Source organism: Numida meleagris, chromosome 2 (assembly GCF_002078875.1).
Source record: "Numida meleagris isolate 19003 breed g44 Domestic line chromosome 2, NumMel1.0, whole genome shotgun sequence".
Lineage (NCBI taxonomy): Eukaryota > Metazoa > Chordata > Aves > Galliformes > Numididae > Numida > Numida meleagris.
In genome coordinates, this window is record NC_034410.1 from 87,631,525 (window position 1) to 87,656,651 (window position 25,127).

A 25,127-nucleotide genomic window follows, 5' to 3' on the forward strand; every position below is an offset into this window, starting at 1 on the left:
ACCTTAATTAATCTGAGATTTACTTGGTGTTTACTCAGTATTTACTCTTTTTTTGTATAATATAAGTAGAAATAAAATTTAAAAAGGCAAAGCAGTATTCTCAGGTCACTCAGGTTAATGTTTTTTGGGTGGGAAGGTAATAACTTTTGGATTTGTTTTTGAAAACATTTACTTTTTTAGTCTCATTTTTTAATATTGTTTATTTTTAATCGTCATTCGATTAAGAAATGAAACCAGATGGGAAAGATGTTTTGGATCTTCAGCAGGGAGGAGAAAATGAAGAACTTCATTATGGCTGACATGAATACTTGGATTTACTGCAGTAGTTGAACAGGAACATAAAATAGTGTTGTCAACTCCCACTTAAAGCAACAAGTTCTAGTTTGTCATTCTGTTTTAAGACGTATCTGAATTGAAATGCGAGATGTCAGTAAACATAATAATTGAATTTGAAAGTCTGGTAAAGAGAGTAAGAGCTTGACTGGGGAGTTCAGGAGTATTCAGGATGTAGTAATCGCATTGAATTTCAGCCTGACTCATCGTTCATTAAATATAAAACGATAAAACTCAGTAGAAATGGCAATGTTGCTTTGCTGGCCTACAGTTCAGAGAAATACTTTCAAAAAGAGTTAAAAGTATGCACTGCAAAAACTATGGATCAAATAAATACCTTTATTATAACCCTAGTAGCATGCCAGTGTGCTCAGCTCTTCAGATGAAATATTAATCTATTAATATAAGCAAATCATCTTATTGCAGTTGGTTGTAATTGGATTATACCTAACATTAAAGCAACTTAGTCAAGACTGGGAAGGGTAAAAGGTTGTTTTTTTGGTTTTTTTTTCCTTCCTTTCTTCAGAAGTCGAAGTAAAGTTTTATCTCGCTGGCTGGCTGGCTTGCCTCAGCAACTCGCTCTGCTTGGCTTGAGAAACCCTGAGCTTTCCAATCAGCTGATCGATATCATTCATTCTGCTGCTTCTCGTTCAAACAAGGAACTATTGCAAAGTTTACAAGCCACTGCTGTTCAAATATACGGTAAGACTTTGCACTATAGCATACTGAATTTTTTCAGTCACTTGGGAGGAAAGTTGCAGTATATGGAAAATGAAGGCGTTCCCTAGGTGAATGTCAAATGTGCGTTTGTGTGTGAGGAGAGCTGTTCTGTATCACACAGTGAAGACTGAATGGAGCCGTGGCACCGTGCATGTCACTTGCCAAAGAGACAAACTGATCGGTCGAAGTTAGCAGGACTTTAATCTGATTTGTGTATTTAAAGAAGTGTGAAATTTGACATTTTAAACACACTTGCTGGAATTGCCCAAATATTTTTTTCTTCTATTAATGTAGTGCACCTGTAAACTATTGTGCAGAAAACCCACACTATTTCTCCAGAGTCGCATTGTTGTGTGGTCTGGCAATTTTATTGTGATGCATTTAGTTAATTGTCTTGACCAGGGCACATGAAGTGGTCCAGTTTGTTTTCACTTTGAGGGTAAGCTTGTGCTGCTTGTTCTTGAAGACGTGAAATTGGAGATAGGAGACAACGGGTTGCCACACATTTAAATATCAAAAGACAGAATGTTCCAAATTTTATTACATTTAAGTGTATTAGTGTCTTTTGAAGAATCTAAAGTGTATTTTATGCCTAGCTTGTAATTCGTTCTCTGTGTTGTTTCAGACCCACTAGATGGCACTCTGGTTCTTCTCCCAGCCGAGGCCCAGCGGCGGCTGGTGCAGCTGGTGTACTTTCTCCCGTGCCTGCCTGCCAGCCTGCTGGCCTGCTTGAGTCGCTGCTGTATCATGGGAAGAATGTCCTCCGAGCTCGCTGCCACCCTTATTGGGATACTGCGCATGAGGTAACGTGCTCAACTTGCTCTTTAGTTAGCGGTAAAAACACCAACGTTTCTGTTAAACGTGAACTTTGTTATTGGTTTGCACTTGTTTAAAACACAAAAGATTGATAAAGAATGTAAGAACTGGCACCATGACGTAACTTAATGCTTCTGTCAGATTACACTCCTAGACTTTCCCAGTCCTTACACTGACTGATGTTCTGCAGTGCTTGACAACAAAGTCATATTTCTTACGTGGTGCTGAGCACCCTCTACCCAGAGGGTAGCAACAGGACGAAGGGAAATCGCTTTAAAGTGGAAGAGGGTAGCATTAGACTAGATACTAGGAAGAAATTCTTCACTGTGAGGATGGTGAGACACTGGAACTGGTTGCCCAGCGAGGCTGTGGGTGCCCCCTCCCTGGAAGCATTCAAGGCCAGGCTGTTGATGGGGCTGTGAGCAACCTGGTCTAGAGGGAGGTGTCCCTGCCTATAGCAGAGGATTGGAACTAGAAGATATTAAAGGTCCCTTCCAACCCAAACCATTCTATGATTCAATGACTTGACCTCATAAATACTTTGACTTGACTGTGTTTGTAGTGCAAAATAACCAACCAGTGTGTATTCTTCTGTTCTGCTTTGTTTTTAAAGTGTTAAAACTTGCTTTTCCTATAATTATCACGCTTAAATATTCAAGTCGAGGTTCCTACCGCGCAAGTGCCTTGTTACAAGTCATTCACAGACTTGTTTTGCTCCTGGCTTAATGATGAAGTCAGAGAGAGATTGCTGCTCCATAGAAGTGAGTGGAGGCTAGGATTTCCTGATGCTGTACTGTATTGTTGGAGCTTGCGTGAACAAACAGGAGCTGAATTATACTTAGCAACGTTGTTTTTTCTTAGTGCTTTTTGGAACTTAAATGTTTTTATTAAGCTATAACACAATACAATTGCCAAATACAAACTTGTTCATATTAGCTGTGTAAATTGAGAATAAGCTGAGTAACACATGATGAAATTGATGAAATAAATGGTGATAAAATTTATAATATTCCCTATGTAACACATTGCTGCTATAAAAATGAAAATCTCTTTTTGGGTTTGGGAAGGTGGATCTCCACTATAAAAAAAAAAAAAATTCCTTATTATGTATGGGAAATTCAGTGGCAAACAGAGCAAATCAAAGGAAAGCATTATGAGAACTGAAGACAGAAATAAACAATGAGGTGCTTAATTTTTTTTTAATTAGATCTTATCTGATTTTCAGTTTGGGAGATTTTTACAGTAACAGTATAGGTGTCTTCTGAAGATTGTCTGAAGGTGCAGGTGGGCTGCGGGCATTTGATCATTTTGGCAGAAGATGTGAGAGTCTGCTGGAGGGTGGTGTGCTTACCAAAAGTAGGTTACATCTTGGCAGCAGAGGAGGAGGAGCAACTTTCATTTCTTAGAGGTGCAAAGAGTGTCTTTTTATCTTAATTTATGGCATTTGGAATGTGTTTTAAATGAAGTTGGATTCAAAGGTTGTGGGTTATCTGCCTAAGAAGTTGATCTGAAATAACTATGAGAAATGAAACTTGGAAAAGAGATACTAATCTTAGCCGAGCATTGTTTCTCTTTGGTAAGGCATTTCCCACTGTGTTAAGAGGAGGCAGTGTTAAACACAAACTTGATCAGTTGTCCTTAGAAATGCACCTGAAAATAATACAAGTCCTTGTAAAGATTTAAATAAGGCTTTTATAGAGAAAATGAATGCAACAACACTGAAAATACTCTCACCTACACTGCCAGCTTTTGTAGTAGAAGTCTTAAAGGGCTTGAAAAAAGGCTTGATGTTTTTTCAGCCATGGCTCAAAAACTTTTTTTTTGAAAGGTGTTTTATTTTCTGGTCACGATCATAGATTTTTATTGTAAGAATTTCATCACAGAAGGCCTTTAAGAATTGGAGAACCAAAATGATGTCAGAAATTGGCTGCTGTGAAGTGGATGTCCAGAAAAAGAATTCTTTGGGACCATTCTTTGGTGGCTGAAATTAGCCACCATGCATGGAAAAGCACAGAGATAAATAACAATTGATACTAACTTCTGGAGAACAGAACAATCTCATGTATCTTCTTCTTGGGAAGAGATTTGTACAGTTGAGGAAACAGTAGTCCATTTTCTAGATCTGAACTGTATCTGGGCTTTTACAAACTTCATTATCTGTATTGCGCGCAGGGTACATAAAATAATTTTCTAGCTCTTATCAGTAACACCTAGCTGGATTATTGTGTTCACTTTAGTGGCTTGCTTTTAGGTAGTGATGTGGACAAACTGGACTGAATCTGAAGGAGAGCAGACAAAGAACTGAAAGTCTGTTAGCTGTGATAATGGGGAATGACTAACAAATTGGTATTGTTAGGCAAATAAGACTGGGAAAGGAGGAGGAACTTGCTGTGTTGTGTAAAAGTCTTTTGAAAAGGAGTGGGAGAAAGCGTTTTTATCAGGATTAAAAATATAGATACGAAATGTAAGAAAAATATTTGCTTAGAGTGCTAGAGACGTGTACTAGAGTAGACTGTATAGGAAGAGGGTATAGAATATACCTCACAGGAGACATTTAAAATTGAGTGGATGAAAGTATACCGTGGATGGCGGAGGGTAAGATGAAATAAAGAGGGACTAGGGAACTTTTAGCAGTCATTTACCAGAATTGTGTCGTCGTGATTCTTTGAGTTAAACATAAAGTTATTGAAGGGAACAGTAGTGCTGTGCCACAATGTGATTCATTAAACGTTTTCTATAGCTTTTGCTTCAAGCTTTCCTTAAAGCAGCTGTTACAAATCAGTTCATTCGGAGACCTCATTTATCAGTAAAAGTGGTATTGTCACTAGATGGCACTGTTTTTCTTCCATTGCATTTTGGTTCTCTGGTGAGGGGGTAGCTTTTATGAATTTCTTTTTGCTAAGCCACCTGCTTATCTGTCATGCTTTTAATAGATTGCATTCAGTAGCATCAGAGGCTCACTGCGGTATGTGGTAATTGTTTTCAGTGTCTTTGAAAGCCTTTATTTCCACATTATTTTTGTCTCTTGGACCACGTACGTTCTTATGTGCGTCTGAGGATGCACACACATGGCCGTGTATGCTTGCTGGGGAGAAGCTACGTGAAAGTGGATCTGATGAATGTACATATGGATGATAATAAGATTGTTAAAATTATCCCAGGAACAAGAAACTTACATATTTTGTGTGCGTGTGCGGATGTGAGTACAAACTATAAAAGTAGATAGTAAATGTATCTAGATGGCTTAAACCACAGCCCTGTCATGATAGCAGGCAGTGAAGATGAAATTCAAGTTATTGTATAAGTTGAAAGTTTTTGTTGATTGGAAATGGATGTTTAAGACATCCTGTTCCCCACTTCTTATTTTTGTGATGATGAAATCAATAGCCAGGTGGTCTGCAGGAGGCCACCGAGGGAGCCATGGTGGACTGCACGTGCTGAGAATGGAGATGATGTTGACTCTATTGCCATATATAATGGGAAGGCTTATAAGAGCGATCATCTATGCTGCTCAATTACTAGAACAGTTCCTGACACGCTTTTGGCTTCTATTCACTAAAGCTGTCCCAGAGAGTGCAGGCCAAGGTCCATTTGGAAATTTATACTGGCCTAAATAGAGCCACCCTGTTTAGATTGGTGGCAATTTAAAAGTGCGAAGATGGCCAGGCAATGCTAATGGATGTCTGTTGCCAGAGAACAAGCCTTACTGCCGTCAGTTCTCTAGGTTAGATACAGTTGATGAATTTCATGTGAAAATGAGAGACTGAATGTGGTGGCTTGGCTTACTTTCCCCTCTCTTCTTCTCCAGTGCCTACTGTGCAGGACCTGAGATGTAATTAACTTTTAATCCAGTCAGGTAGGGACTTGAGAGATGGAGAGTTAGGGGATGAAAACCCCTCTCCCTACAGAAGAGGAAAGGTCTGGAGGAGCATGAGAACCGTCTGTGACTTCAGAGTGAGAGAAATTAGAGGTAACAGCTTCTTGGAAGGAGATGAGTTCTGTGAGTCACTCTCTGATTTAAGCCTCTGAAAGGCTAAAATTTATGGAGGCAAATGGAAGGATATGGGAAATATTTTATGAAGTGTTTGCCCCGAACCTGCGAGATGGAGTTGTCATTATTTAGGTGGCACTGCTTTGATGTATTAAGACAAACCTTTCGTCATGATGCAACATGCTGTGTTCATAAGACAATTATCATCAAAAATTATTTTTCATTCATGATTTATTGGAGTAGCTTCTAGATAATCAAATAATGGATCTCTGCTAATTAAAGAACAGTTAAAATGTGTTGGGCACAGAATACTTATAATAAAATAATACTTATTTTCAGGGTAGCCCGCATAGTTGATATATAGTCTGAGTACTTAGTGTGATGTATTCTATTCTATGAAATTTGGATTAAGAAATGCAGACTATGACCTCGTAATCAAATATCTTAACTAAGATATTAGATTGCTGATGCTATGGGAAAAGTTCTGTCTCCTCTTAATGTGTTTTGTGGTACAAGTAAGGAAAATCTTTTCGGCATAATTACATGAATGCAATTTATTTATGTGCTTCATTTATGCATAATAGTTACAGGCTTTTAAAACTTTATCTATTGGAATGGAGTGTCAGGAAATCACTGCAGCAGGGAATTGGACAGATAACACTGTACTACCTAGATTTAAAACAAAAAGGTGTGTGGAGGGGATTAATTTATGGCATTTCTTATTTGAAGTGTGCATAAGTGAGATTTCTAGTGGCTTCACGGAGCCATTTCTTGTTGGGCTCTCTCCTGGCTTCTTCTCTTGCTGTAGAAAAGAAGGATGAAGGCCATACATGAAGGCTGAGCACTCTCTCCAAGCAAGACATAAATTATGTGGGAATTCCTAGACTTCATAACTTGCATTCTGGATAACTTGCGTTCTGCTTGTCATCCCTGTAAATGGACCATTTCCTTAAGAGATAGTGCTTTAAAGTATTCTGAAAAGAGTGGCAGTTGGCATCTCATCAGGCAGGTGAGCATGTTGGTTCCTGCTGCCCTGGTGCTTGGGAAGAACATGAGTGGACTTCTACCTTCTGTTATAACAAACAGCTGTAAAGTTCTGTTTCCAAATGTATTATCCTATTTTCCGAAGTTGTTTTAGGCCATAGTTTTTAATAATACTGCCTTCATTTACTTGTCCTAGTTATGTGGTCTACAGCCTTTGATAACGTGGCTTGAGGAGGCACAGTGAGAATGTAAAGCGTAGATCACTAGAAGCCTGCACTCTGCTTTATTAAAGGCTTACGGAATGCATTGTTATAGTAAAGAAAAACATTCCCAAGAAGTATTTACAAGCAGGAAAAATCTTGGAGAGAATATTGTAACTCATCGCTGCGAATGAGAGCTTTTTTCTCATTTAAAATAAAACAACACCCTCCCTCCATCCCTGCTTTCAAGTCATTGCAAGTGGTACAAAGGAAGGTCAGCTGGATATACCTTGGAGTATAAGCCGAAAAGCATAAAGGTATAGGAAGGTGTAGCCGTTATGAGTGGGTTGCTAAGAAAAATATAAGAATGGTGAAGTCCGTATTCACCCTGAGAATCAGATCTGGGGTGTGCTATAGCACATTCCCTCATTCAAGTCTTGCTCACTGTTATGTGAAACCTAAGACTTGAAACGGAGAATGCTAAGCTTTTCTTTAAGGATGTAGTCCTCTAAATTTGTCCCCACGTTCTTGTTTGCAGTTCAGTAGCCCTAACCAAGAGGAGAAGAATTATGTTACCGCATTTACAGTTGCACCAGGTGGCAAATGCCTTTTGCTCATTAGTGAATGTTTCTTCTGATTTGTGCTGTCATTTATAACGTGTAAGCAATTTTTTCCTTCAGACAGCTTTCGCAACCTTAGAGCAAATGAATAGCAGACAGGCTTACTTTTAACAAAGCATAGCTCAAATTGTTATTTTTTTTTTTAAATAGGATTCATATTTTTCTGCAAATCCCTCTTAATTCCTTGCAGATGTTTGTTGTGTTTTGCCACATCTCCAAATGGAAGCACTTGATCCTTAAAAAGAGATAACCTCACACCACTAGTAAACGATTGCCTACATACGGCAGCCTGTTGAAGGAAGAGGAAAAACTCTTCACTTGCTCTCATAGTTCACGTTCAAGACCCGTGCTACCTGCAGCTAAGTTGGCGTGAATGAAAGGGAGATGGAGACAGAGCTGGAAAAGTATTCAGAGATGCTGAGTTTTCTATAATTTCAATATCTACGTGTCTCGGCTTCCTGCTCTTTCAAAATGTGATTTGCAGACATGGTGTCCTGATCCTCACTGACAACGTAACACAAAACTGATTTGTTTTTTGCACCCGTCCTAGTATGGCACTTACACGTGGTTTTGTTCCTTCCGGCGTGTTTCATTGTTTATGAATGAATAAATTCTTTAGAATGAGAACGTGGGAACGTTTGGGATGTGTTGTAATGTACTTGCCAAACTCTTCAATGCCATTAAATTCTGTAGTTGTTTCTTTACCTTATGTTTTACAGGTATTTTTACATATAAGCAGCACATTGAAGGTCATTGGTGCTGCCACTAGTTTTGCAGCTAGGTGTGTATGTAAACATGAGGGGTTTGTAGTGCTTCTATGAGGAGACTCACTAGATGAGAGACCTAGGTGATATTGTCCTGGATGGCTCGGACAGTGGCCACTGAGCGGTGTGCTGAAGAAATGGGAGTCCTCAGCTCCGGAGAAGCTGCTGTGTAATTTTGGTGGAAGTCTCCTGCTCCCAGTGAGAGGCAGCTAAGCAGTTTTGTCTTGGTAGTTGAACTCTCTGTGCTGGTATCAGGCTCACTGTGTTGAGAGATTGTAGATGGCCTATGTCATTAAAATAGGAAGTCAAAAGAAGGAGGAGGCGATTTCTTCCCTCTTTCTGTGGAAGACTTGTGACTGCAACACCTGATTGATCAGTGGAAGATCTGCAAGTGATAAAAGGCATTGTGCTGCACGTCTGTGGTTCTGTAGAAAAACTCAGACCTGCTTCATGCAGTGAAAACAACTTTTAATGATCTTTTATTGCAATGTGCTTATTCCAACTATTGTGAAAGAAACTGTTCACTTTGCTTCTCTCATATTGAGGCTTTACCCAGACACATGGGTGGGCAAAAAGAGACGCTCACTTGTATCCTGACGAGCTGCAGAAAGGTAGAATGTGCATCTAGAAGGTGGTGTTGTGTCATCTGGTAGGTGGATGAGCTGACTGAATGGTACTTTGGTACAGAGAGTGATGTGAACGTTGTTGGCAGGCTTTGTCATGTCTTTCTGGGTTGTTCCTGAGTGGGCTACAGTAGGAGGGCCTGCAAAGATCTCATGAACCTCCATCGATGTCTGTCTTCTGCAGTATGAACTAATCAGTTACTACTGCCCACCTTTTCTTATCCTGAAAACCAATCCTCTCTTCACATGAAGACCTTCTTTCCTACACTGTGGCTTCTTAGTTTTCTGGATTTCTTTTTCTTAAGTATTATAGGTTCTTCCTTATTCATGTATGTTTACCCCTTAAGAAGGCTTCTAAGAGCCATGTAAGGCAAAAAATTATTTTTGAGAAAACATACTGTCTATTCCCAACCACAAAATATGTATTCATGTATCAGCTACTCCTATCCATCATTGTAACGTGTATTACCTTGTCTAGTGCAGACATATTCCGCACTTCGTGTCCTATAGATGCCAGGTTGGTTGTCAGGTGGAAGTTTACTCATGGCTGCTAGCTGTTCAATTCATCCTTGTGGTGTTCTCTTAGGGCTCAGGAGTGAATGCCATTGTGTCTTCATAATTCTGTTCTGCTCTGTTCGCTTCTGTAATGTAATGTGTAGCTGCTTGAAGTTACAACAGTACATCTTATGAGTCCCCAGAAGAGTTCTGCTGAGGTGGGAACCTGCACGATTTCTTCTATAGCGAACAGAGTTATGCGAATTCTGCCTGTAGGCCTGAGATGACTGAGTGCCTTCCTCATGCACCCAGTTGTTGGGTGTAGATTTTTGTAAGTTTTCTGCTCCTGATGAATTTAAAAGACAATTAATTATCAGTATCTCAGTGTTTAACACATTTGCTGCGGATGCAGAAAATTTGAGTTCACCACTTTCCTCTGAAAGGGAGGCCAGTTTCCTATTTCCTAACAGAAAGACTTGGTCATTGGACTATTTTGAGGAGGGGTATTCCTTAAATATATGATAACTTATAGCTAAGCTTTCTTCATTTTTCACTGATTTGGGGTCTGGGTGGATTTTTATTTTCTGTTTTCCAGGTAATGGGTGAATCAGCTGGTGGCTGTGCCTGACAATATTTACCTGCTCTGGGTGGAAGTGTATCAATAGAAGACACAGAAAATTCCTTTTGGAATCTCCTTTCAGAACAATTTTGTAACCTAGAAGTGAGGGAACATTTGTAGGAGGCCTTGATTTAAATCTCTGATCAGTGGTTGAAATAAACTTTTAATGGGGTCATTCAGCCTGTTCTCTTTCAAATGCTTAAATGCTTCTGTAAAACTTCAGGAACACTGTGTGCTAGAATATCCTCTGTTATGGCAATGGAAGCGCTTTCCTGGAATTTGAAATAATTGGATTTCAGTTTCCTTGAACAGAAAACTCAGATCTTCCATCTTAGACTTCTTGAATTGTGTAATCCTCACATTATGAATGAAAAGGGAAAGGACAGTGTCAATGTCTCAGAAGAACTGTGAATCTTGTATTTGATTTTCCTTTTTACTCTAAAAATACTTGAGGACTGAACTCAGTATTTTTGAGATTCATTACACTTATTTTCAATTTTATTACTGAACAAAACCAGAAAGCCCAAATAACCTAATCCAAATCCTAAGCAAGGTTTGCCATGTTTGATAGGTGCAGTGCTGTCTGGAATCTGAGTGCTGTGTTTTATAGGAAAACAAGTGGAAGGTTAATAATTTCTACAATTATTCCGGCAAGTTTCATCAGAGTTCTTCTATGGGAGCCCTTTAGAATACTTAAAGACTTCTTATGACTTATGTCAAAACCAACACCTGAAGTCTGAACCAGAAATCAGTTGGCAGCTAATAGAGATCAGGAAGCACAATGATGATAATAGGACGTGGTTGAGAAGTAATCACTTGTGCACAAACTGCAGCTTACAAATTTTATTTGCAGTCCGGTGATATAACCTAGGCTGAAAATAATGGCATGAACAGAAATGGATCTGCTGTTAAAAGTTAGCAGCAGGTGGTAGAAGTAATGATATGCACACATGCTGTCATAGATAAATATGTTCTATGCTAATAGCAAGAGAAGCAGTGATTTTTAAGTTAATTGGATTCAGATTTCCTTTTAATACCATTTGGTGTATGAAAAGGGTTACCTAAAGGTGCAGTACTAAGTCTTGGTAGAGGTGTTCTTACGGAGAGCGGATAACCGTATGGAAATGGCAGCATTCAATTCATCGTAGTTAAATGTGGGTTTGGACTAGCTGTCTGGAAGGGTCTCACTCATACAATTGGTAACAGGTTCCCACTGTCAGTGAAAATTTATTCAAAGAAGGAAGATAATAATAAGCTTGTTGCCTCTTTTCCATCTACAAATCATTTTTTTGTTAGACATTTAACATTTCACTTATGAGCATTTAAACATTTTAAAATGCGTGTAGTTCTTAATCATCTATGGTAGTAGCGTTACTAGATTTGACTAAGATCTCTGAAATGATTTGTAATGTGACTATAGTACGTCAATATCTGTTCTAGAATTAAGTTTTAGTTCTCTATTTCTGGCTCGCCTTCACACAAATCCCAAGATTGAGTAGCTTCAACTGTGCTATAGACATTGGGATTCTGAGGTAATTGAGGCACTGATAACTAGTTAGTGTTTAAATTAAATTAATTTATGCTGTAGTGCTGTTCTTGTCCTTGCACAACTACTAAGATGTGGGTCTTAGTCTTAATCTGATACAGTGTATTTGTGAGATCCTGATCCAGTCCTTGATTACATCATCTTGTGTTATTTTTTTCTATGCCGTATTGTGTGCTGAATGCACTGTGGTCACCGGAGGAGCATTTATATAAAGTTACGCTTTGTCCTTTGGGAGATGACCCCATATTTTATTTACTGTATTATGTCTATATCCTACTTGGAAATCCAGGTGATTCCCCTCTGTGGGATTCTGTGCTGAGTTCTTCACAGCTGTAGGGGATGTTGGGGGAAAGACACCGCCTGCTCACACAGATGAGGAACTGAGGCAAGGAAAATGTGAAACACAGAAGTACCTGCTAGATAGAGGAATTGAATGGAACACTTAAAAGCTGGTTTTTCAGAGTACTTAGCATTTTCTGTCTTGAAAGCAGAGGATTGACTTCAATTTCACTCTAAGTGCAAGTGGAGCACTAGAGGTAGGACAGGCCCGTGTGCTGCTCTTGAAGATACTTGAAACTGCATTGCTCCACAGCTGTTGCTGTCCTTTCAGTCTTTTACTCATATTTGAACTGTTGTAGTGCTAACGATAGAAAGAAAAGCACAAGAGAAACTTCCACTTATGAAGAGTATTTTTCGGTTCTAAAAAAAATTAGTATCTAACCCAAGGATAAGACCTGATGGGAATTGTGGCCGCTGAGTTACTGTCCTCCAATTTTAAAACGTTTGTGATTTATCCAACATCTCATGGAACTTCTGCTGTACAGATAAGGATGCAAACCAGTACGCCTGAAACCTCTTTGCTCACCTGAATTTGTGAGCTGCTCCATTCTTACTTTCCATCTCATGCCTCACGCACGTGGTAGTTATTAAGGCAGGAGCAGGTCAGACTGTGGTATTCTTTGTTACATAATACGGATTAATCCATTCATCTGTGAGTTGAATGAGAGATTTTTTTAGAGACAGTGACACATAACAAGATCGTACTCCAAGGCGTACGCACAGAGGCGAAGCTGAAGATTATAGGCAACTTCCTCTGTCACTTTCTAAATTGAGTGCTAGATTATTTTTAGCCCTAATGCTCTTGTAACACTGAGGCTTGTTTTTATGTATGTGATAGCTTTGGCATTTTAAAAAAGTAGACTGTTTCTGGGTTCCTGGATTCTGGTTTTGAATGGGCATGTGTCAGTGCAGCTCTGCTTGCAGATGAGTCTTAAAAACACTCAGTAGTCTCTTTCTGCGGGTTCTCTGATTCCAGAGCAGAATAGCAGTGCTCCTCTCTGCTTCCTCATCTGTAGACGTCAGTGGCGCTTAGCACGGCATCCTGTTGGGATGCTTGAAGGACTCGTTCTGTTTCCGTAAGCGTGAAAATCGTTAGGTATGAGTAGCAAACCAAAACTGGTAAAACATGTAAAAAATTTCCAGAGTCTTAGCCATAAGCTTCAGAATCCTGTGCATGGGTAAGCTAATGTAAGGAAAAAAATAAAAGCGCAGTGGCACTGGTTTGGACAAAAGATCTGCATAGCCCAGTGCATTGTGCATGGCACTGGCTGCAAGCAAGATGCGTAGGGAAGAACGAAAGCCGGGCAAGCAGAGCCCTAGCACTCAGCCTTACATTTCCACAAGTATGTATGGTTTTTAATTTGAGAAACAAAAGCGGTCTTGTTACAGATTGCCCCTAAAAAGGGAGAGGTCAAGCAGCTGCGATAATAGGTTTGCTGTGTCTTTGCACATTGCTCCTTTATATGCTTTAAATTGCAAAGCGGGTTTTTAATTCTGTGTTTAATAGCTTCAGCTACTCTAAAGTAGACAATGAAGCTGCTTTGAAATGTTATCTATTGTAACTGCAAAGGGTTCTATCAAAATTAGTGAATGTAATGAAAAATACGAGCAAGGGAAATCAAACTAATTTACTGTGTGTTGGCTGTTGTCACTGTAGGAAAGGTTATAGCGGTATTTATGAAAGTTTGCTACCTCAGTAGTTCAGTCTACGTGACAACCAGAGCCCATGTAAGGGCACAGAATTCAGTGTTACTTGTCTTGAACAGACCAGGTTCTGTTTTTGAAGCTGTTTAAAATGCTACTCTGACAACGGCGGTTAGAAACAGGAATGCTGAAATTAATAATTGAGCCATGCTAATTGATTGCATTATGCCATTAGGTTGTGAATTTGTAATGACATGTTTTTTTAATAAACTATCTACTGTTGGTTTTGTGTAGATCGTCCTTTGCAGGCTGGAAGTGCCAAGTGCAGGATAATGCAGTGAATGATGTGGACTATTTCAGCTTCTTGTTTTCAACCCTTATAGGTAATTCATGTGAATGTCATAATTTAGAATTAACGAAATGAAATTTGTTTTGGTAGTCGGTTGCTGGGTTTAACTTGGAATAAATGGCGAAGTAGTTACTTCCTGAAAGTAATTCTGATCTTGTTGCTTATTTTTGTTGTGATGTATCCTTTTTTCTCTTGATCTGATTTCTGACACCCTGTTGACATGCTTTGATTTTCCATTTTGGCTGAATATTTGCATACTTTAAGAAAAAGTCTAGCAAATATTTTTTAAAAGTATGAGGAAAATCTAAATTCAGCGCATAGCTTGAATGAAATCTTTTCTTCTAGACTTAAATGAACGCCTCTGATTGTTTCATAACAATACAAATTTAGAGTGCCTTTTAGATTTGCTATGGACATGCTTGCACCATTGGAAACATTCCATCAGAACAAAGTGATCAAAGTATGTTGATGTGAACTCCCAGAGCTGTCACGTGCACAGAATCACCTCCCTGCTCGATCTGTACTCGGATATCACCACAGAACAGAATTATTGTTGTAACTTACTTTGGGAAGGTGCAGTGGTTAAAATGGCATCATGTTACTGAGAAACATTTTCCAGTAACTTTCCCTGTGGTAAAGAGAATCATTTCTAACACTCAATTACTCTGCATTCCAAAATTACCCTTTTCATGAAAAACTGATGGCAGCGGTATTGATGGTGCAGAAAATGAACTGTTTTGAATCAGCAGTTCTGCTTTATTGAAGCATTTAATACCTGGCTAGAAATAATTGGGCAAATTAATTTTTTTTAAGCCCCTAAGGCTGTTTGAAAGTCCCCGTGTTATTGTGAGCACCCCGTGAGTTGTCTTGCATTGTATCTGCTTTTTCATTTTTTAAAGATCTGAGTGTTGAAAATATAATGTGGGCTTCGTATGGTCTTGCACACCACATTATACTTTAAATTGGTATTCCTTCGATTTGGTGTTTTCTTTTGCAAATCAGAGCTTAAATTTTGATATACTTAATTTAAAATACCAAGCAAGATCTTGTCAATGATGCTGTTAAAGTAGAAGAGTGCTTGGCTTGTCTCGTGACACTGTTGTACTGCTTATTTTTCTCTAGGGTTTTCAAGAGAGGAGTTGACTAGTCTCCAGGGCATTAGAGGAAAACCACACATTAGCCAGACACAGCTTTCACCTGTCCGTCTTTACCTAACCGATCTGGACCAGTTTTTACACCACTGGGCTGTGACAGAGGTAATACATCGACACTAATTCTAAATGACAGCATTCAATCTGGAGATGCTCTCTGTCCCTTTTCTGCAGGTGTCTAAAATCTTGTCACGAGTTGAAAAAGAATGACAAATGTTACAGCAGTCCAGCTGCTAATGTTTTCTTGCAGCCAGCAAATAATATTTTGAAGGAAGCTGCTTTAAAAGGTGAATGTTTCAGGTGTGGTGTGCAAAACACTGGTCACGGAAAAAAATGGGTAGAAGCCTTGGTGGAAAATTCTCAAACACTAATAAGATTAAGACCAGCGATGCAGTTTGGCTTTCGGAAATAAACTTGTGAAAATACTAATTACGGAGAGTTTTCTTCGAGAAATTCCATTGTTAATTAAAAAACACTTGCATTAAATGAGATTTTTACTTGGAAGTAAAAGTAAGTTGGCATTGGTGGCTTAGAATAACTTCTGATGCTTATTTAATCTAAGTTTACTGGCTTATAAACTTCACTGTGAATTTGGTACCTGTCTGTAAGATCCTAAGTACTGAAATCTAGAAGCTTAATTTTATTATTGGTTCTAAAGGGATCTGAGCCACCAGACTTCATTCAGAACTGGTAAATATTAATCTTCATTGTGGCTCAACTCTTTTTATTGCTTAGCCCGCAGAAACCACTTTAAGGTGTGAAATCGTATTTTAAATCACGTCAATTTTACAGTATTTATGAAATCTGTCTTGAATACAGAAGGAAGAATATAACAAAGTTTTAGCTGTATGATGTATTTTGGTTTTCCACTGCAGTCTTTTTTGGTTCAAGAAAGCAAGAGAGTAGACTTTTCTCTCAACTTCTACTTTGTGAAGTTTCAGCAATAATCTATTAAATGTAATGACAGTCCTAGGCATATATTGCACGTGTGCTGTTCTCCATAGAAAAGTCTTTTGAGCAAACTTGTTTGGTACTGTGACTGATACAAAACCTTACAAGTTTTGCCCACAGTTAGTTGGCCTGCAGAGCAGTTGGACTTTCCTTCTCGTTTTCTTCACTGTCTCTTTTCTGGCTGCTAATGACACATTCTCTCAGCAAAAAAGCCTTTCTGCAGTATTGAAACACTACAGCGCTTTTTCTTCCTGCCCTGGACAGAGCACAGGATTGTCCCTCTGTGAACTCACCAGAGGGATCACTTTCCAATCTTTCTCAGCATATTATATAGATTTTGTCTGCTTTTGAAAATGCTACCCCTTGTGTCCTCTTTTTTGATTCTTCTACAATTGTATCAAAATTGGTCGAGAGACCCACACAACAGGAATATGTTAACCTGGGGACAGTGAAATTGGAGTACGGATAGCTTGTTTGCATCTCTGGTTCCTGCTTTCCAGTTTGATATAATTCTCTTAGCACAATCTATTCATTGCTTTGGTGCCAACAAGAAGAGTCGTTATGTACAGAAACTGGTTTTTGTCAGGTTCTCCCAAGTGGATAGCAGTTATTAAACAAAGAGCTGGATATCCCTGATTAGTCATGGAAGAGGATTTGGGCACCATGTGGAGCACTGCAGTGGTGATGCATTCATATGTTAGCCTGAAGTCTTCTGAGGGGCTAAGTAATAAGAGAAAATAGGAACAAAAATCCCTGTATAAGGAGCAGGGTCGAGGAGTTGCTGAGGCACGAGGTATCTTCCCCTGTATTGTGGCCAGGTGCGTACCATAGTGTGCAGTAAGTTTTAAGTGGGAGTGAAAGCTGTTTTACATTGTGAGCCAGTAGGAGATACCTGAACTCCAGTCCCCCATTCAGTGGCTCAGTTTCAGAATTAAAAATGTTTAGCTCTTACAGAAATGTTTACCAAAATGCCATAGTAAATAATAAACAACTGCACTTTAATTAGTCACACCTCTGATGTGGCTTTTGGTGGCATTTAGTAGAGAGGCAGGGCTTCTGAATACCAGGTCATTTATACCTTTATTTGCTGGATATGCAAGTTCATGATGTGGAATTATGAAGCAAAATATTTGTACGAGTTTTTTTTTTTTTTTTAAATATCTAAGTGAAGTGTAAGTGAAAACAGCCTTCCATTGGCTGCAGAGCAGGAAGCATTCAGGCCTCTATTTTAAGTTGAGAGCTGTCTCTTTAAAAGAGTAAGCTGCCAGTAGAAGTTTCCTGGAAGTGTTACGAAAACAAGCACCTGGAAGTGAAGAGGGTCTCACTGAGCACAAGGTAGGTAGCTTATAGGCAGGTTCCTGCATCTGTTTGGCAGCAGCCAGTTGGGCAGTCCACACGTGCAGCCTCGCTAGGCTGTTGTTGGCCTGGGGGTGTCTTGGGTGAGAAGTCCAAACACAGATGGTTCTGATAGGGGTTAATGCTTTTAAGTGGTTTCTAGCAAAACCCTTCTGAGGCCGTTGCTGTTTGTAACTGGAGCACAGCAGTTGGTAATAGCGGCAACCCAAAGCCACATTACTTTGTTTGCAGAGGTGTATAGGTAATTGTGATTTTTCACGAGAGGAGCAATGCTTGAGAAGAGTGTCCCTCTAAATGCCATTTTGTGTAACTGTAAAGGTTAATCCTCAGGTTTCGTCTGAAAGAGATGAAATGTAAATGTGGAAGCCTTGCTTCATTTTCTGGAGCAACTTCTACTTAAAATGACTTCTGCCTTATTAAAGCCAATTATTTAAAATCGTATCCCTGCAGCTAAAATAGATGGAGCTCCAGAATAGATTGCTGCAGCCTAAAGGGAGAGGCTTCAGACTCGGTTCATTTTAACGGCGCCTATAGTGTTTGTCGGTAATGTTGTTCACTCCCCTGTAATTGAATTGCTCTGTCAGGATCAAATGAAAAAGCGCCGACAGAAACGAGCAGATTAACAAGGTAACAATGTATACGTGCTCATTTCTGTTGTTATAATATTTGGTGTTTGTGACATCTGAATGCTGGGGGAGGAAGAAGCGAAGCGCCGTTCTGAAGTTCTGCTTGAAGTCTGCGTTCTGGAGTCATACTGGGCACGGAGCTGACTCGAAGGGATAAAATAATCAGCAGTGTGTTTAAAATGGTCAAGAGCAAACACAAGGGAAAGTCAGCTATTAAAAGAAGGCTGCAGCTCAGAGCTCTTGGGATGGATGTAATGGAACATACAAAAAAGTGGAAAAGTTTTACATATGAGGTAGCTGTGAAAGCTGTATCTGCACTGACGTGCTGTGGCAGACTGAGCCAAATCACGGGCTTTGTGAGAAACAAGAGCTCGCTTCTGAAGTGCATGGTTTCCAGCGTTTCAAGCTCTTTCGTGTGGAGAGGGGGCAGCCAGGCGAGCGGGGCTTTTCTTGTTTTTCAAGCATGACTTCATCTCCTTCTAGATCGCGTGTTAGCTGTGGAGCGTCAGCCTTGTTTTGTCACTAAGTAATTAGTTTCCAAAATGCTAGTTTTTTAGCAAGACAGGAGGACTGTCTGTAGCCAGTAGTTCTCTGCCTCCTGGTCCACATTTGGTCGGGACCCGTGACCAAGCTGCTGCGTGCAAATGAGCAGCAGTGACTGGCACCTGCACGTTTCTGTTCCGTGGCAAATAAAGGCGGCTTGACTTCAGTTGACTTTGAGGTACAGGTTTAGCATCAGACAGAGCCCGCACGTGGGCAGTTGCTGCTGTTAACAGATGCAGTTGAAGGTTGTGTGCTGCAGTTACTGTTTCTGAGTGTTGACTGCATTTCATAATTCTTCTAAATTGTAGGAAATATGTACAGTGTCAATGTGTAGAGTAATATACAATTTTGAATTCTTTTCTAATGTGTTTGTCTTCCTGCTCTGTTTGTGCAGAATTAGAGACACAGTGTTTTTCCCCATTGCCCAGCTATGTAATGCTCTCCTGCAGACTGCATTTTTTGTTTCTTTTTTTTTTTTTTAACCTAGGTTTTGTTTTGGTTGTGATGGTATGGGTTTTCTGTGTTGTTTCTTTCCTTCTTTCTAGAGTCACTGAATCGGGAATACCTTTCACATCCGCCCCCATGAGCTTAGCCCAGGCAGGTGAACAGAGATCTCTGGTTGTACGTGGCTTTCTCAACAACTCAGGGCACTGTTAATATTGCCCTGTCAAATCAGTTTATTTCAGAAAGAGAAGCAGGCCCTGTCAGGGGAGTACATGTCTGATAAGGCAGGGCGCTTCGGGGGAGCGGGCCTGGCCTCAGAGGCCAAGCTTCATTGCCTGCCCCATCACCTGAAAACCTCTCATTTTCTACGCTCTGCAGTAACGTGTTACACCGAGCAGGGTCCCGCCTGAAACAGCCATTTCTCCAGGGCTGGGGAATTGGCTGCAGAACAGCCTGTTACATTGCAGTTACCGGTGTTCGAGGTGGATGTCGACGGGAACGGGAAAGTGCATTTTAAAGTTCACAGTAGGATATAGCGCCTGGTGTTGGCCAACTTTCCTTTAGAAATACAGTCGCTGCTCTAGGCCGTCTGTGGGCCTGACTGCACACAGGGGTTGTTCCTCCGGCCTGCTGGGTTCCTCTCTGCGTGCGTGTCTTCAGCAGAAAGCGTGGATTTTTCTATGAAAAAGAGAATACTTGGCAGCGTGATTAAGTTGGAAGTAATAACACATTTTTTTTCACTGGACAGTGACTGATAAAATGTTCCCCTTGAGGCTTTTTGAGCACAGAATCTCTCACGTTATGGGAAACAGGGAGTGGTGTAGGGAGTGGGAGCAGTTAAACATATGAACGGAACGTGGCTCTCGGTTCATCATTTGTCCTTTTGCCATGAGGGCTCACACTGAGCTTGGGGGTTCCTCCTAACTCCACCTTTTGGAGTTGAGAGCGTCTTACACATGAGCAATATTAAACTGAAGGGTTTTTTTTTTTTTTTCCAGCTTAATTTACACAAAGTGGGGCGTTTGAACAAAATGAAAAACCAAACCCAAAAAACTAAACCAAACCTGTCATTAGATAACTCGTCTCAAAAAGGCGTAAACCCCTCCGAGATCAAAAAACGCTCCTTCCCTGTCCATTCACTTCAGTGATACTCCGAAACAAAATTGCTCTGGCTTTAATCCAAAACTCATCTGTGAATGCGCCAAAAATGTGATAAATGCTAATCAAATGTAAAATAACGAATCAGCTGTGACATTTTATTATGGAAATTAAACAACGTGCAAACCCTTGCCTAAGGAAAATAAATTGTCAGGGAAAAATACTGATTTTCATGTGATAATTAAGTTTTCTTTGCTTTTCATTTCCATGTCTAATAGCGTTTCAGTTTCACTTTTTATAACACACATTTGTTATGAAAGCCATTTCAAGCAGGATTTAATTTATAGAATTGAAAAGGATTACCACTCCTACTTAATCATATGAAAATAGAGCTGGGTGTAGGGAGTGTTAGTGCTATTTTGAGGGTCAGGAGGATTCAAGAGGTTGAAAAGTGAACTTGCCAGACGTTCTTTGCTTCACCACAACCCTTACAAGTAGCTATGCTGCTGCTCAGTGCTGCGATGGCCGTTTTCCTTCTCCAGTTCTGGAGAAATCTGAGTCTCAGCAAATTGTACCTCTTACGAAGTGCTTCCGCAACTTGTCACCTAAGGGAGAGCCTTCATGGATTGCTTATGTCCAGGGACGTAAGGATGAATTTTTAATAAGGGTCTTATTATTAATAAGTCACGGTTTGCTGGGTAGGTTTGGCAGATCTGCCTTCTAGGTCTTTAATTTGTTGACTTCACGTGGTCACGTGTTGAATTAAAAGGGATCTCCATAGGTTACTGTCTAGCGTTACATAGTCGGGAGCATTTCACACACTTGCGGAGCTCTCTTAAGAGCAGCAAAAGTCTCCTGTGCTCCCTCCTGCAAGCCTTTCGCAATCCTCCTTCCTAATTTTCATCCCACCTGTATTGCCAGTCAGCCAGGATCGCTGTCATTGGTGCTGCTGTTTGGATACGCTTGTTCTCCTGCGTCAGTCCTCACCTCTGTTGTGTTTGTAAGGAGCGCTGGCATACCTGCTCAGCTGTAGCTTTGCCAACCTGAGCAGGTAAAGTCCTTTCCGTCTAAACCTGTAAGACAGGATCTCCATTCTCTGTGCAGTTTTTCTGTGCCCGTTCAGTTTAAATTTACCTTTCTTGAAGAGGAGTGCCTCCTTTGTTGCGTGGCAGTTCATGAACATTCTGTGTCGGACCTTACAGAGTAGTGCGGAACTTCTGTTCAGCAGTACTGACCACTTCTACTGTGGGCATTCTCATTTTTGCCTCCTAATGCAATGTTTGCTTGTTCTGTGGTTGTATCACAGTCGCCCTGTGATGGGGACGCACAGATCTTTCTCCTCGTTTCCAGTTGGTACAGTTCCCGGTTGCATACAGAAGTTGTTTAGTCTCCAGGGGCATGACTTTTCCCTTTTGTTTCACTGGTTATGTTAGTCAGGAGACCGGTGCAGTCTTCTCATAGGTTAGTCCCATCTTCCTGTCTCGGCATCCTCAACCTCGAGCTGTCAGCCAACGCATTTTGTCGGTGCCATTTTACCTTTTGTGCAAGTGCTGCTCATTCGGATATGAGGTCACACTGGCATCAGTTTGCCCTTGACAATTCCCTGTTGTAACCTTGCAGCAGTTTTAAGTGCTTCATCATTAAATAAATGCCTAATACTAAATACGAAGGTATTCAATGCAAGAGGATCTACAAAACTGTCTTTTAAGTACTCCCATCAGTCAAAGTACTTGCACAGTGACATCTGTGATGCTTTGCAATACAATACTTTGTAATGCTTTGAATGGTTCACGAATTATTTGAGTAATTGGGAAGGAAGAGAGGAACGGAGAACGTGATCTGCCAAGGACTGCAGGACAAGTTACTTGCTCATCCGGTAGAGCTCTTTATCTTGTACAGGGTCGCATCACATTTTGTGGGGACTTACTCTAGTTGGTGATATTATTTTTTAATTTCCCTCCCCAGCCTGGCCGTTCTCACCTATATGATGATGATGATGTTTTTTTAATTACACTAGGAATAATCTGGGTGTAGCCTTGCTGCGCCATTGTAGCTGGGTCAAGTATTTTTGGCTTTCTACTTCATTCATGGAGGTAAATGGAAGAAAGCCACTACCAACAGAACCAGTGGTGCAGGTCATCCTCTTGTTAAACACTGAATAATTTATGCCGACAGCGTTACTCTGATACCCTGCCAAGAACCAGTACCTTTAGAGACAAAGCTGCCACGTCCTCATAGGTACTTTGTATTTAGGTCTGTCAGCAAAGTGTGGAACTGTGCAGTGGGTGGTTGCCGGTTGTATTTTTAAGTGCTTAAATATAACTTACTGCTTTATTAAAACAGGTCATCTGTCACAGCTTGTCCACTATACCTTCCCAAAGTCAGTGCTTCGACATTCTCCAGACTGGCATCTGTAAATACCTGGTAAGTCACATTTCATTTCCTGTCTTAACTTGCTTGTGGTAAATCTTATAATTGTCTCTGTAAACCTCAAATCCAGCTGAGCTGGTGGGGGGGCAGCCCTGCCCAGGGCAGAGGGCTGAGACTGGGTGGGCTTTGAGGTCCCTTCCAACCCAAGCCATTCTGTGATTCTGTAATGCTCTCATTCCTGTCAAGCACATTGGATTTCTAGGAGACCAGCCCTGATGGGTACCTGGTGCTTTTCCTTTCTAGAGAGTAAGTCTGAGTTTCCTTCTACCTCAGTGATGGCTCACTGCTGCTTCAGGGCACAGAAGGGATGCTCTGTCCCATGATATGTGCTTAAAAGGAAAGACCTGTTCTGCCTGAAAGCTGCTTTTGCCTCTGTACCATCCTTCAGAGGAAGGCTTAAAGCATTGTTTTATTTTAAATATGTTTGGGATGAATATTGTCTTTCTTTAGAGGGGATGGAATTAAGACTCATCTCCTTAACTGGTTATAGTTGCTGTCAGCTGCCTGCTTGTATTTTTATCTGAAAGCCAGTGGCTTCAGAGCTGGAGAAATTCCTTAAAACTTTTGCACTAGTGGTGCTCTGTTTCAGTACCGATGCTCAGAGATGCTCAACCTAAATCTGGACTTGCAAATTTGCTTCCAGATTTTGTCCTCTTTTCCCAGCTTGCAACATCAAACACACAAAAAGCAGCTCTGTTCTGAAAGCCCCGTGCGGTGCAGGGATTTTGAGAAATGACGGACGCTTCCAAACCCAGTGTTTTGTAGGGTAGAGGACTTTCAGTTTGGGGCAGCAGCATTCTCACCTAGCACTTCTCTGCAAAATGAATTGGGAATGCCTTCTTCAACAGGCAGTGAGTGCTTAGGCTTAAATACTTTTTAACCTTCTGTTGCTGTAGGTGTCAGTTTCTCAGGAAAATAGGATTTTCTTTCTAAATGCAGTAGTATCTATTAACTTGAACAGAAACAAAGTAATGTTTGTTGTCATGTGAAAGAACAGACACATTTGGCTTTAGACATGTTTGTGTAACAGCAAAAGCTTGTGTATAAAGCGATGAACTTGAGGGTTTTTGTTTTAATCCAGGTTGGATTGGTTGTAATACCTGATAGCACAGCTGGATCTGTTCTGTGTGCCATAAATAAGCTCTTGGATCAGGCTTGCATCTTGAGTGAAAATCTGCACAAGTTCTTAGCCTCCTGTTGTTACAGCCTCCTGTACTTCCTGCTAACTCTGGACAAAGAGGATGCAGAACACGTACAGAAAAGGTAATGCTGCTTTTCACACTTTACAAATTCTCTCCCTTTGTAAGCACAGATGTTTAGAGATGTAAAACAAAGGGCCAACCCCTCCGACTGCAATTTATTTTGTCCTTTTGTTTATTTAAGAAAAAACATCTGTAGTGTTAGCTGTAATTATTTAAAACAACAATGAAGGTTTCATCTCAAAGCTTTAACTTACTGCAGTTGGATGCCGGAACCGCCCTGAGCTCGGAAATGCAGATACTTGCACCTTAATCTGTAGCCTTACCCTCTGGTTTCATTAGATACACTGACAAGCAGCACACAGAGGATTTGGCTCTGTAAGCACGTACCTGACTTGGTGTTTCAGCTTTAACAACACTTTTTGGGAATCGAATAGCCCCAGCCACCAGGGATCAGTTCAGTTTATTTACCTGTAAAGCAGAAATGTCTTTAAGCAGTTGAAACTTCCGATTTTTTTTTTTTTTTTCTTACAACTGTTCCACATACAGGAAGGTTGGTCAGAGTTTACTTCCGAAGACTTCTCCTTCACTTACTGTATTTATTGTTGTATGTATTATAAAACTGATGGTGTTTTTCTGTATTTTTTTGAGCCTTAAAGATTTCGAAGGTTCAGGTGTATTTGAATTAGAGCTGAGAGAAGAACCCTTCTTCCCCGCTGCCTCAAGCAGAAGTCACACCATGTGAGGGCTTCAGCAACATTTGCAGCTCTGGGGCAGGACCTTAAATCTTTGCCATCATCTTAGAATATTTTCGAGTGTAGCATTTGCCACTACAAATTTTCTGCTTCAGCACTAATTGCGAATGTAGTCGTGCCAACTGGCATCAACACGGCGCCGCGTTTCCCGGTACAAATGCAAGACGTCGGCCACAGAAGCGTGTCTGAAATGAGCTGCTCTGATCATTTCAATGTTCGCTCTTTTCTTCCCAGGGATATGCTGTGGGGATCGTGCATTTCTGCATTAGCACTCCTGCCGCGGCTGCTGAGGCTGATGCTCCAGAGTCTCCAAGTGAGCAGGATCTGCCGGGAGGAGCTGCCCGTTGTTGCTCAGCTGCTTCGCCTACTGATGCAGCATGGTCAGCTCAGGAGCCATATGATGACCAATGAATTCCTGGTGCAGCAGATTATCAAGGACATCATGGTAGGAAACCCGTTGTTGTCTGCCAGAGACTACCAGAATGTACTTTGTGTTTATGTTGAACAATGATTGCAAACCCTACGCTCAGT

At 40.6% G+C, this 25,127-nt stretch overlaps 1 protein-coding gene across 4 annotated transcripts in view; it reads left to right on the forward strand.

Moving 5' to 3' along the window:
- The window catches only part of TEX10 (testis expressed 10), a 50,956-nt gene that overhangs the window by 24,569 nt on the left and 1,260 nt on the right, over window positions 1-25,127 (forward strand). For 2 of the 4 annotated variants that reach the window (XM_021389215.1, XM_021389216.1), the window contains 7 exons: window positions 860-1,035; window positions 1,679-1,856; window positions 13,989-14,077; window positions 15,166-15,299; window positions 22,556-22,636; window positions 23,724-23,905; window positions 24,831-25,041. In XM_021389215.1, coding sequence (XP_021244890.1) covers window positions 860-1,035; window positions 1,679-1,856; window positions 13,989-14,077; window positions 15,166-15,299; window positions 22,556-22,636; window positions 23,724-23,905; window positions 24,831-25,041 — 1,051 coding nt within the window. The remainder of the gene's footprint in view (window positions 1-859; window positions 1,036-1,678; window positions 1,857-13,988; window positions 14,078-15,165; window positions 15,300-22,555; window positions 22,637-23,723; window positions 23,906-24,830; window positions 25,042-25,127) is intronic. The other 2 variants (XM_021389217.1, XM_021389218.1) reach the window with 2 other exon arrangements.